A 13,240-nucleotide genomic window follows, 5' to 3' on the forward strand; every position below is an offset into this window, starting at 1 on the left:
AATTACTAAAATAAACATGCTGTTGTCATAGCGACACAGACAACAAGCCAATGCTGCCCTTAACACAAGTGGCCTTGCTTCCATTAACAGATTAACAGACTGATTTTGTTTGTTTTGTTTTGATGTTGTTCACTCAGTTATGTTGATTGAACAATTTAGGGGAGAAATAATGATAATAAAAAAAAAAACATGCCAGATATTTTGTATTAAAAAACTGTACATTATCAGGCCTATACAAATAGAAAGGCACAAAGATGACCACTATATGATCACGGGCAACAGCACAACACTCAATGAATCTCTCTCTCTCTCTCTCACTCACACACACACACACACACACACACACACACACACACACTCAAACACTTTCTATGTGGCTGTCTCTCACACTTTCACACTCTTACACAGTTTGCATCTGTCTCTCGTGCTCTCTCTCTCTCTCTCTCTCACACACTCACACACACACACACACACACAGTGTTTTTCTTTGGCTTAAGGCTGATGTACAGTAGAAGGTATGAGCAAAGAAGGGAAAAAAGAATACAAAACACAAACAAGCGAAAAAAAAGTTAACAACAATTACGACTATGCGCATAACTACTCTATTACAAAGGTACTTTTTCAAAAATCGAAGGCATAATACTGAATTACAAAGCTGTACAAATACACACTCCAAAAAAATGATCAGTTTTCAGTAACACATTGAGATTGCTTATGATGTTTGCTTGTGCTGCCTGGATGGAACAATCCTGGCTGCTTGCAGTAATGAACTGGAGGATGTTAATGTACAAGTGGAGCAGAAAGTCTGTGATATTAGGACGTCTAAGGACGTCACAGAGGAGCCCCCTCTCTGACCGACCCCACTCCTCCGACTCATCACTTTGTCCTTTGCTGAGACAAACAGTTATGCAAGACTTGCGCATCACCACATGACACACACAGAGAGCCTGTCAGCCACCGACAGGTCTAACCCCAAACCCCCCGCCCCCCCGCCCCCCTGCCCCCGCCCCAACCCCAACCCCAACCCCCACACACACACACGCATACAAGCAAACAACATACACACACATGAACAAAGCATATACTAGCTTCAATACAAGCACACGGCATTTCAAAACATGGGACATTAAGGTATTCGCTCACCAAAGACTCACTTTCGCAAACACGAACATTCAAACTTGACCACTCAGTCAGAACACCCGAATAAACACATAGCTCCCGCTGACTTGGTTCAGGGTTGTTTGTAAACAGATGTGAAGGTGTACAACTACTCAGGTCACTAGCCCAGCAGCCACGGCCGCCTGGGAGGTGTGTACGAACCCTTTGGGAGTGTATGTGTGTGTCTGTATGTGTATGTGTGTGTGTGTGTGTGTGGTTGTGTGTGCTTTTGGGAGGCTTTTGAAATACGCTGGAAAAGGCACAGGGTTTTAGGATGGTTTGCTGCAGTCACAGAGGCCAGTGGTGACGTATGGAGAGCTCTCCTCCCCTCTCCTCCTGACCAGACGTCTAAGGGCAGCCAGCCACAGGCCAACCTCTACAACCTCTGCATACCAAATGCATCACTAATAACATCACCTTGACTATCATTGTCATTTGGTTCACCAGTCATCCATACCTGGCTACTGTGCCCTCACACAATCTAAGTCAGGTACCAGTCAGACATCATTCACATCAGTGACTTCTATGGTGAACATACAATACCTATTCATAATTCAGAATTCAAATTCTTACTGAACCACCATTAGGTTGACATTTTCATCATCAATACTGTTACACAGCTTATGGGGCTTTCTTGTGGATATAATCATAAGTCACTGAGGAGAAAGAGGAGTTTGAAGAAATGTGTGTGTGTGTGTGTGTGTGTGTGTGTGTGTGCCACTTGCTCTGTCTCCAAAATGAATGTGGGAGCAAATTTGCGTTCAGTGTGTGTGTATTTGTATATGACTGTCCACATGTCACACGTGTGTGTGTGTGTGTGTGTGTGTGTGTGTGTGTGTGTGTGTGTGCCCAGATAGCAGCTGATTCCTGTACAGATCTGGCTTCATTCCGGCTTTGGAGATCTGGCTGGCTATTTGGGCTGTGGGGAGTAGGTGTCGAGGGTGAAAGTGGGGCGGGCCAGGATGGAGGGGGGGAGGTTGGCTGTCCCTCTCTCCCCCTCACAGCTCAGTATCAGCCACGGGGGTCTTAGCGGTGGAGTGTCCGTTGGTGGCGGCGGGGGCCTGGGTCTTCACTCCATCAGGGGACTCCCCGTTGAGGCTGGGCTTCTCCTGGGGCTCAGGGGGGTTGAGGGGGGCCACAGACACCAGCGTGTTGCCCTGGTTCTCCTCATCCACTGGGTAAGAGTCCTCAGCCTGGAGGACCAAGGGGAAGCAGCCATGTTAGCGGTCAGATCATGTCTACGTCAATGTGGGCTATTATTTAGAATGTACTGTACTTTTCATTGGGGAGAAATCTTGTGAACTTTGGCATGCACTATCTGGCAGCACTGTAAACTTCTCATTGTGGAAAACCTGTATAGTGTGAAGTGTTTAGTAGCATAGGCTGTCCACCGGGGAACAGTTGTCAGTGTGTATACTGTATGCCATGTATTCCAGAGCTGCACATAGAGTGGGGAAAGCTGTGAACCGCTTGGGAAGTAAATCTACAGTCAGAATAAACGCTTGCAGAAATGCCTGTGCATTCCATGCTCAGCCTACCACGCACACCACTAGTGCTTCTCTCCTTTTTTTAAAGGGTTAGCACCAAATATTTAACTTTGGGGAAACGCTATCGAATATTAAAGATTTCAATGTTTACACGTCTATGTGCAACACTCATGTGCATTTCACATATCCCGCTCATTTTCAGCTGGCTTGCTGTGTTTGTTTACATTGTTGAAACACATAGTGCGCTCTGTGAGTAGCTGTTAAAACCTCCTTCAGAAACACATCCTGCTGGTTCTGATGAGGCAGCGCAATAGCAAACATCCAGCACGGCGCCCTGTGTGGGTGGGGCTGCGCTCTCTACACGCAGCCTTATGGGTGTGGATCTGTTGCTGTTGCTGTTGCTGTTTGTGTTTGTGCGTCTCTGTGAGAGGAACCCTGAGTTGCACTGGAGGCAGAGGGAGAGAACCCAACACAACCCAACACAACCCAACACACCACAACCCAACACAACCCAACACAACCCAACCCAACACAACCCAACACAACCCAGCCCAGAACAGCCCAGCACAGCTCAGCATAGTGTAGCACAGTGCAGCACAGCTCAGTGCAATGCAGCAGGGTCTTGTGTAGATGACGTCAAGAGGGCAGGCCCCAGAAACAGCTGCTTCTACTTGGTGAAGTGAGGGAAGCACACAAGAATCCAACTGCTTGTGTGTGTGTGTGTGTGTGTGTGTGTGTGTGTGTGTGTGTGTGTCCACATCTCTAAGAGCAGCCGACACAGGCAGGGTGTGTGTGTGTGTGTGTGCATATGCACACGGATATGTGTGTGTGTGTGTGTGTGTGTGTGTGTGTGTGTGTGTGTGTTTGCAAGCGCGCACACGTGTGTGTGTTTTGTGTGCAGCCAAAAAGACAAAATGAAGGACTCTTTCCCTTCCTCAGATACACTGCCAGTCTCTGCCTATTAATTATTGCGCCCGCATAATGAGGTGCCATCGACCCTTTCCAAAACAAACGAGGTGGGCTGGTCAGCGGTGGTGGGCAGTCGACGTGTTTGGAGTGAGGTGTGCGATTGAAAGCACTCGGATGTGCTTAGGAGCTTGGCAAGGGGCAGGCCTGGTGATGCCCACCCAGACTTTTGGACACAAACCGAGAGTGAGTGGAGGGACTGGGGGGAAATAGCTGCTCGCTCTGCCACGAGGATTTCAGAATCCGTAAATCTATTTCAAATGAGGGTGAATTAGCCTAAAAGTGGTGTTTGGTCTCTTGTGGTTGAAAAGCACAGAGATAAGGGTCTCTGTTAGTATACAGTTTAAAAAGCTGACACTTTATTAAACAAGGCCAAAATCGTGCTATGTGGATTCAGTACTCCTAAAATCGTACCATGATGATGAGATGTTTTGTGCTAACTTTTAACAGTTGTACAAGTAAGTGAACAGCAACAGTGAACATGCCCAATGAGGACTGAAATGAGCCAGCACAGAAGGTTTCGCGAGTGACAAAACACTCTTAAAACAATTGTGTTCAAAATAACACAGCTTGTGTTGTTTTTAACACATATGTCCAGATAGGGTCAACACAGTTGTGCTGTTTCTAACACATTCATTTTAAGAGTGCATGTTGGTGTAGCCAATCATTATCATTAATTTACCGTCACCATTTTATAAACCAGAGCAGCATATTAAAAATCATCATAAAATCAATGCAATTATTAACACATGACATTGTGGTATATCTGGGTAGCCTAGACTGTGTTGAAAAAAATAAACAAACAATATATAGCATGTGTGAATGACACTTACAATGACCAGGACAAATGCTTTGAACTAAAGGCCGTGCTAATGCCTTAAAGAATAGGGCTCAGAGGGTTAAGGTTCTCTTACCAGCCTCACTCCCTTCCCGTTGCCCTTGCGGTTGTTGAGCCAGACGTAGCCTCCGATGAGCCCTGCGGCCAGCAGCAGGCCGGTGACCAGGATGGAGACGAGCACAGCAGAGCCCTGCTTCACCACCGGCTCCGACTTCAGCACCGTCAGCTACACACACAGCAAAGGGGACATGCACAGAGTTAGGGTCAGCCACATCAATATGGAAGCAAACACACACACACACACACACACACACACACACACACAGACACACACACACACACACACACACACACACACACACACACACACACACACACACACACACACACACACACACACACACACACACACACACACACACACACACACACACACACACACACACACACACACACACACACACACACACACTCCTTGTCAGTTGAGTGGTGCTCACTAAATGCATGTGAGCTTGGCGTATTTAATGCTGCATTTTATAGTCTTTGTGCATAGTTAATAGAGAGGGGATACAAGAAACACAGCACTTTTCTTTACGATGCAAAAACAACAACAATGGACTTCAGATGTAGATCAAACATCCCCCTGACCGTGCAGTTCTTCCCAAAGCACAGGCACAAAGACTAGACATGTCACATGATGGATTTCTTTGTGTGAATCAACTGAAAATGAAAGACTCTTGATTGCAAACACATTGGGTGGAATGTTTATCAAAACATTTTTTGTAGGATGCCAGCTCTCTGAGGAGTGTGTTCCGCGTGGTGACCACAAGCAAAGCGCAGGCAGCCCACCTACATGACTTGTGGGATGAATATTTAGTGGTGTTGCTTTATGATACAAACAGTGATTCCGAAGGAACAGTTCACTCTCAAGAATGTGTGTGTTTGTGTGTGTGTGTAAGTGTGTGTGAATTTGTGTGTGTGTGTGTGTGTGTGTGTGTGTGTGTGTGTGTGCGTGCGTGCACAAGCAAGTTGCCTTGTTGGAGAATACCCTTGTGTAATTGTATATGTATAAGCGTGCAAGAGAGTGTGTGTGTGTGTGTCTGTTGGGCGGGGGGGGGGTGAATGTGTGTGTGTGTGTGTGTGGGTGTGAGTCTGTGTGAGTATGTGCGTGGAGAATGAAGGAGTTTTTGGGTGGACCCTGCGCAAGTTCCTGCCCTCAGTCAACTCAAACCAAAGCCAAAGATGACTTCCAGCTGACGGAGGGAGTGATCAGGAGAGACTGAGAGGGAGGGACAGAAGGAGGGAGGGATAGATGGAGAAAGAGAGGAATAAGGGGAGAGAGAGAGTGAGGGAGGGATAGAGGGAGGGAAAGGACGGAAAGAGACAGAGAGATGGAGGAAGGGAGGGAGGGAGGGAGGGATGTATTAACAGGGATGTGTGAGCGGGGCCTGACATCAGTGGAGACCCTGGGGGCTAGTGTGTGTGTGTGTGTGTGTGTGTGTGTGTGTGTGTAGGGCGGGGGCCTGTGTGTGCACATGTGCGTGTGCGTGTGTGTATGTGTGTAGGGCGGGGGTCTCACAGGGAGCCTATTGGAGATTCCTCACCCTGGTGGCTGCCTGTGTGTTTGCTTTACTCAGGGATATCAAGATATTAAACTGCATTTTGATTCACCCCCTCCCCCAACACACACACACAAACACACACACACCAATTTCCCTTTTCTGCACCCTGGAAACTCAATATGTCTGTGTTGTGGTCTGTTTATACAGTGTGTAGAAATGCACAGCTAACTAAATATATGGGTCACATCAACAATGCATATCTGGGCACGTTTTAGAAATGTAGCACTCAAACACAGTTGATTCTATCAAACACACAACAAAGTTCATACCTTATTTTTTATCTCTCCCCCCTGGAACATCTTGGATGCCTCTGCTGGATTTTCTAGGAGGGGAAAACAACAACAACAATGTAAACAGCTGCGGTATGTAAACAACTATAGTATGTCAGGACACAGCTGTAGTATGTTAGTATAGACCCTTTCAATCTGTTTCTAGAGAATCTACGATTGAAACAATCAAAACCCAAGGCAGATACTTTGAAATAAAAATGAATTGGACTAATGCTTCACAAAAAGTCAGTTGAAAGAGTCTATACACATTATTTTAAGAGGAATGCAACTTTTCTGATATTCATAACAAGAAGTAATCTTTACCCTCAATAGTTGCCCCAGACAGCATCAACTTCTCCCCTTCCTGGGCAATCAAAACTTCGCAGACTTGTCTGTCCCGGCAGAAGTCCTCCTCTAAAGCCTGCTTGATGGTATCCTGTAGCAGAGGATCAACAAGTAAAGCAACAGGTGTTTAGTGCATGCTTTTACCCAAAGATACACAGACTCAACACAACAGTGGGCTCAGGATTCCAACCCTGGCAGATAACACAACCAACACACGTCTCAGGTCAACTTATGACCCATTTGTTTAATCGGATGATGTTGCAGAACTACACTAGAACTATTAGAACAAGCCCTGGTTATGGTCCTTCTGACCAGGCCCAGTTGTAGAACTAGCCTCCGGTATGTTATCAGAAAGGGAACAGCCGCAGGGGAAGACTGCAGTGGATGTTTGTTGACACTGTGGCCTAAGCTGAAGGCATTTCCGTGTAAGCTGAGCAGAAGATGGAAGCACTGGTCACTGGTAAGGGGACCGAGGGGGAGTTTGGGTGGGGGTGAGTAGGGGAGTGAGTGGGGGAGGCTCTTCTCTGACCCTGGCGCTTGCAGTGCACTTTGCTGAGCTTAAGGTGTTTGTCTGGAAACAGCCACACACTCAGAACCACATAGCAAAGCTGTTTTAATAAGCCATTTTAATGTTGCATTAAACTCTCACTTTCACTTTAAACGTTTTCTCTCTCTCTCTCCCTCTAAGTGTCTCTGTGTGCATGTGAGTACATGTGCTTGTATGCATGCATACTATTAAAATACCTCTGAATGTTTGCGTATACAGCATCTGCTCTTTTGTCCAGGTTTCTACATGTAACAGCATACAGTACATGCTGATAGGTGACTAGCTGAGCAGAAGTTGAATGGAAGAAGGTAAAAGCAAATGGATCCAGCACGTGTACCACACCCCCTCCCCCACCCAGTCTCCTACCTTGTCCTGCACTATGATATCACTGAATTGCACAACGTGCCTGGGAGTGATCCCGCTCACTTGCTAATGTGATCCAGACGTCCTCTGGCCTCCCTGGCCAGCAAATACACACACACACACACACACACACACACACGCACATACAAACAGCACATGCACGCACACACACACACACACACACACACACGCACACGCATGGACACTCACACACACATGCACACTCACACACACACACACACACACACACACTGTGGCTCTGCTAATAGAAGCCGACAGCTAGCCACTCCCTGCTGTCCTGTGCCTCTCTCACTTGCAACAGTGCCTCAGAGGCCTTAAGGCAACACCAACGACTGACGGCCGACGGCCGACGACTCCCAACCCGATGGCCACTCCCTTGCCTGCTGTCTCACGCTGTTCCCCACCGGAGCATTCTCACCCACCCTCCGCCAGGCAGAGGTATGGCTTTAACATTAACGCTGTTAGAACAGCCGAGGAGATCTAGAGTTGTGTTTTCATCTCTGGTCTGGTTTCCGTCTATGCGTCTCTCTCTTTCTCTCTCTCTCTCTTTCTCACTTCCTTAATTGAATTCTTGGATAGGCCTTTGTACTGAAAGTAGGCCTACTCATACTTCACAAATACAAGGAAGCTGTTTACTTTTGGTGGTTGACCAAATCCTTAAATCAGTGTTAAGTCGTCCTGTGTTTCCAGTGACCTAATGCCTTCCCAAATACATAATGTTTGTGACGGACTTCCGATCACTTGAGTGTGACAGATCTTTGTTTTGCTTATTGCTATTAGCCCTCATTGACACAGAGTTGACTTCATGCTCAGACTGCTCCCAGACTGGTTCTCGTGGGAATATTTTCGGGGGGTCTGTTTTTCAGCGACCACATTCCTAGACTTTTCTCAATGAGAGATTTTTCCACTCTTTTGGCGGAGCTAAGGGGGGATTTATGGGGAAAAGCAACACAAACACAGACACTGTGTTTAAGATGTTACTGTTTTCCAGCATTTTCACAAACTCGCACTCTCGCTGTGAACGTAAACGCTCCCTGTGTTTTTTCACAGAGAGTGTTTTTTCTCTCTCTCTCTCACCCTCCCCGTTTACTTCAGGGGGTCCTGTCTCTGGTTCCTCAGGCTACCCTGTGTTCCCTGCTACAAGTCAGAGAATTGCATTACCAGACTCGCTATTTCACCTTGTAATGTAACTCATAATGGGAATCCCAGTTGGGGTGTCATGTACATGGTACAATATGCTGTTCTTGTCACTACTTTTACAAAGGCTGCAACCCTACTTAGACTTTGCTGTGCCGTAAGACCTCTTTGGTTTACTCTTGTCTTTCACAACATTTTTGTTTTGTTTGAATATTTTATAGGAATGTTGTATAAGAAAGATGTGCCCTAAGTTTGAACACAACTGGCTTGCTGCTGCCACATGCAAAATCCCACACATGATACCACGTTACTACATATGGTGTGACTAAAACGTTTGCTAACCCAACAATAACACATTTTTCCCCATTCACTTCCTGTCTTTTTATGACCTTTGACTGTTTAAACCCCAAAAGGAAATGCCAGTCTTTTTGTGGGGGATTATGTTCCGATCACGTAGCCGTGACGGACAGGTCGCCATCCACACTCACTGTCCTTGTGCGCTAACGCTAACAGTCTTCCCAGGCTTATTAATCTCCCTAACTGTCAAAAAGAACGACGTTTCCTCCCTGTCCAAGGTGCAAGAGGACTGATAAGGAAGCTTTGGACGTGGCATAGCGACCAGAGCTTCCCTTCCATGAACCAGGGGAGTCTCACCACCAAGGCATGTTTATCTTTCGAACAGGAAACATTGATCATACGCTCAACTCCGATCCTCTCATGACATATATATGCTGTCATACCACGTGAGGCTTCCGCTTATAGGCCTACATAACGGGAAGAGGCAGAGCGCTAAATATTCAACGGACAAACTGTTCATCATGTTGTAAATGATTAGTTTGTTTGTTTTTTTACACCTTACACCATGGTAATATCAGGTAACCATATTCTTCACAAAATCAGATACTTACACAAGGAAGCGCATTTGCCAACTCAAGCTTCACCATAGTTCTGTCTTTCACCACATCCTCGGTCACACATTCCACCGATACCTGAGTAGGAGTGGAAGATTGTTAGGAATCATTGCAGAAATACTGTTCTATTATAGCTCAGTTTTGTGCAAGTTCAAAATCAGGTTTATGGTTTAACCATATGGTATGATTTGTTTTGTAATCATACAATGTAGGCCTACTCTATGTTTGGTGTTTGCTTATGTCTGTGATCGTGCTATTTTCTAGTGGATCAATATGAGATCAACCACTGGATCACTCACCAAAGGAGCTGCAGACTCCGTGACTACGGTGCTTGGTGCGTGAGTTGCCATGGTGTCTTTGGGGTCTTCTGGGAAGATGAAATTGATCTGGCTGTTGACGATGATGTCTGGGTGCGTCACGGGAGCATTGGTGTCGAGGCTCCCCTCTCCGCCGTCGCCGCGGGCTGGGGCAGGGTCGGTAGAGTCGGTGTCCGGGGCGGCTGGGGCGGCTGTGGCGCCTGTTTCGGGGGCTGCGGCAGCATCATCGCCGGTGGTGTCGGGAGCCGCCGTGCCCGAGGTGCCGTCTGTTTTGTCCGTGTCACCTGACGCATTTACAAAAGTCAGCAGGTTATATTTATGTGACGTTGTTTCATCAATTATCATTTAGCTGTGCCCTCACAAGGTCCATTGTATATATTGGGTGCATTTGGGTGCAGGGCCAGGGATGACTGGACTGGACTGGGTGACTGGATGTTTATGGATCTGCATTGAAGCGTCATCTTTCTCTGATGCGTCACCTCCCTAGTCAGAATAACCAACCCTGTGTTTGGAAAACCTAGGAGTGAGTGAGTGCCTTGTGCTACCAAGACCCCCACTGTCTCATAGCGCTCCCTCTTGATAATCCTTTTATGTGCTCATCTCCTCGTAGCTCCTGCTCCTGAGTCTCAGACACTCACCTACATCCGGCAGGTCTGTGGGTGCAGTGATGTCAATAGAAGTTTGGGGGTCTCCATCGGGGGCATCAGTGGGGTCAGTATTGTCGGGGGCATCGGCAGGGGCATCGGTGGCGTCCTGGCAGAGTCCACCTAGGGCACAGGAAAACACACAAACAATATGGTCAGGTGTGTTTGTGGCTCCATCACAACGCATATCTTACACTTATATCTGCATTTATTCACCAGGCAGATGCTTTTATCCAAAGCCATTTTCAAGCAAGGAACAATGATGAAGCTAAACAAGCTAACAAGCAAGTTGAGAGATCTTTGGAGTAAGAAGTGCTAATTCAAGTCAATAAGACTAGAGTCCAGGCATACTGCATATGAACTCTCCTGGCTCAGACTCTGCTGTGTGGGAATAGATGAATTTATATGATACCAGCTGCAGATAAATCAAATCTGTCTCCAATCTGTCTGCCATTTCAACTGGCGCTGATAGCTTTACATGGTACATCCTGAATTAGTCACAACTGCAGTTCAGATTAGAACCATGCTTGTGGGAAAAGCACATTACAGTATCAACAATCACAAACAGCAGTACTTATAAATTCAGAATACATTCACCCATAAGGATTTTCCCTGTCGTAGTGGGCTTACATTATGAAGATCATACACATTTGCTGATAGCATAGTAAAGCTAGTTGACCCTCCTGGCTATTTGAGGGAACAAAGAGCGGACAAAATCTCTTCACTGCAGTCTGTTTCCAGACACTAATCCCAGTAGGATCTGAACTGACACGTAGTCTGGCATCGTCATGCCACGCTTGACCATCACTGCCAGCCAGTGTTAAATGGTTCCTAGAGTGTTGATGAATGCAAATATTGTGAATGTGGATAATACAGTATGGTTTTTGAATGTTAAAAGTTGCAATAAGAGGTGGATAAACTCTATTTCTCAAATGTACTTGCATTTAGCCTCCACTACATCCCTGATCGGCACCCACTGTCTGTACCCACCAGACCTGAGTTGACCTCACAGACGCCAAGGGAGAGGGAGGTCACTCTGGAGGGCACCGGCGATGGCAGCGGATGATTACTACACACTCACTAGGCTCCAGCAGGCTGCCACGCGGGTGGTAAAGGGGTCACGTTTAAACAGCTTGCCCTCTGCCCCTCCTGTGAGGCTGGGCGGCCTCATGTGGACTGTTTGCACAAGCAGTGGGGGCAGTTAACCTGAGCGTGAGGTAATGCTCCCTCCGCAGGCGTGGCAGATACTCACACCACACACACACACACACCACACACACACACACAAACAGACACACCACACACACTGCTGGAGAGTTGTGTAACCCCAGACTAACCCGCCCCGGTGCTTCCTCCTGTGGGAGAGATCCTCTTTCTAAATAAAGGAGCGGTGGGCTTTATTTGGGTCTAATGAAATGACGGAGTGGGAGAGCTGGCTGCGTGGTGAGCTTGGGCTCAGCCCCAGAGGAAGCTGCTGTCTGGCGCTTTAGAGGAAGCCCTGGTGATTCACAGTTAGCGCAAGTGAGGTCTGTTGAGGCTTTCACCTGGACCATAGATGAGTATTACAGAGTGTCTTCATCCATCTGCCTGCCTTTTCTCTCATACACACATATGCTGTCAGTAAACCAGACTTCTCTTAGGGGACCCCACTTCCGGGTGGCAATCCACATATTTCTGCCCAAGCGACAGTAAAGCGTGGAGATTAGGCACCCCTAAATGCGCCACCTGTTGGACTCCTCCACACTCCCCCTGTGAGCAGCTGTGCGTGGGGCGTTGGGCTGGGCCGTACACATTCCAGAACACCCAGTCATTCTCACCCAGGCTCCAGAATGCGGCCGGTTGGTGGGGAAGTCCATTCCGGTCCACCCTGTCCTGTGCTGTCCTGATTCGTCCCATCCCACCCACCCACCCACCCTCCATAAAGTCAACACCACCGGGACGCGTCGGAGAGCCTGGTGGAGGGGGAAGCCCACACATGTGCAGAGCAGCCCCCCCCCCCCCCTCAAACACACAACCCCCCTCCATTCTCAGATCAGCTCCAGAGACGCCGCCACGCCCGAAAGAGGAAACCTCCATATGTCTGCAACGGCTACAGCGAGCTCTCACGCATCAACAGTCAGGGCCCACGGGGAAGAGAGTGCACAACTGGAAAACATTACTGTACAGTACAACTACATACTCCTATGGAATTACTGCAAAACCTGTATCTTTGCCCACTGTCAAGTATCTTCCTCTATGGAGTCTGATATTCCCCAGATCTGAAACTACTCTAAGCTGAGGTATACTGATACAATCATGGAATAACATTTGGACAAATGAATCAAGCTGAACTGCAGGAATAAATATGATATTGTGCTGTGCTCAGGCCAGTGAAATATGCTTTTCTTCCTCATCTGAAATGATTTCTGCCCAGATGGCATTGCCAAGTGTGCATGGTATGCTAAGTCATAATTTTAATTGACCTGACTGAGGTTAAAACCTAAAGCTTTTAAAAATGTTATTATAGCCCAGAGCTAAATCCTCCTGGCCAGTCTGGAAAATATTATTGATACAATAATCACTTGAGAAAACTCATTCCACAGCACAGGAACAGCCTCGTCCAAAACACAGCTCTG

At 47.2% G+C, this 13,240-nt stretch overlaps 1 protein-coding gene across 1 annotated transcript; it reads right to left on the reverse strand.

Annotated features, from left to right (window-relative positions):
* Window positions 1–1,030: 1,030 nt before the first annotated feature.
* On the reverse strand, window positions 1,031–12,481 carry cd34 (CD34 molecule). Its single transcript, XM_062540151.1, has 9 exons — window positions 12,351–12,481; window positions 11,707–11,720; window positions 10,620–10,748; window positions 9,964–10,265; window positions 9,662–9,742; window positions 6,665–6,776; window positions 6,341–6,393; window positions 4,526–4,675; window positions 1,031–2,351 (listed from the first exon to the last, which is right to left on the reverse strand). Exons 1-9 carry the CDS (start codon window positions 12,479–12,481, stop codon window positions 2,157–2,159), a joined length of 1,167 nt encoding a protein of 388 aa, XP_062396135.1. The 3' UTR covers window positions 1,031–2,156.
* Window positions 12,482–13,240: the final 759 nt, after the last annotated feature.

Source organism: Sardina pilchardus, chromosome 7, assembly GCF_963854185.1.
Source record: "Sardina pilchardus chromosome 7, fSarPil1.1, whole genome shotgun sequence".
NCBI classification, from domain to species: domain Eukaryota; kingdom Metazoa; phylum Chordata; class Actinopteri; order Clupeiformes; family Clupeidae; genus Sardina; species Sardina pilchardus.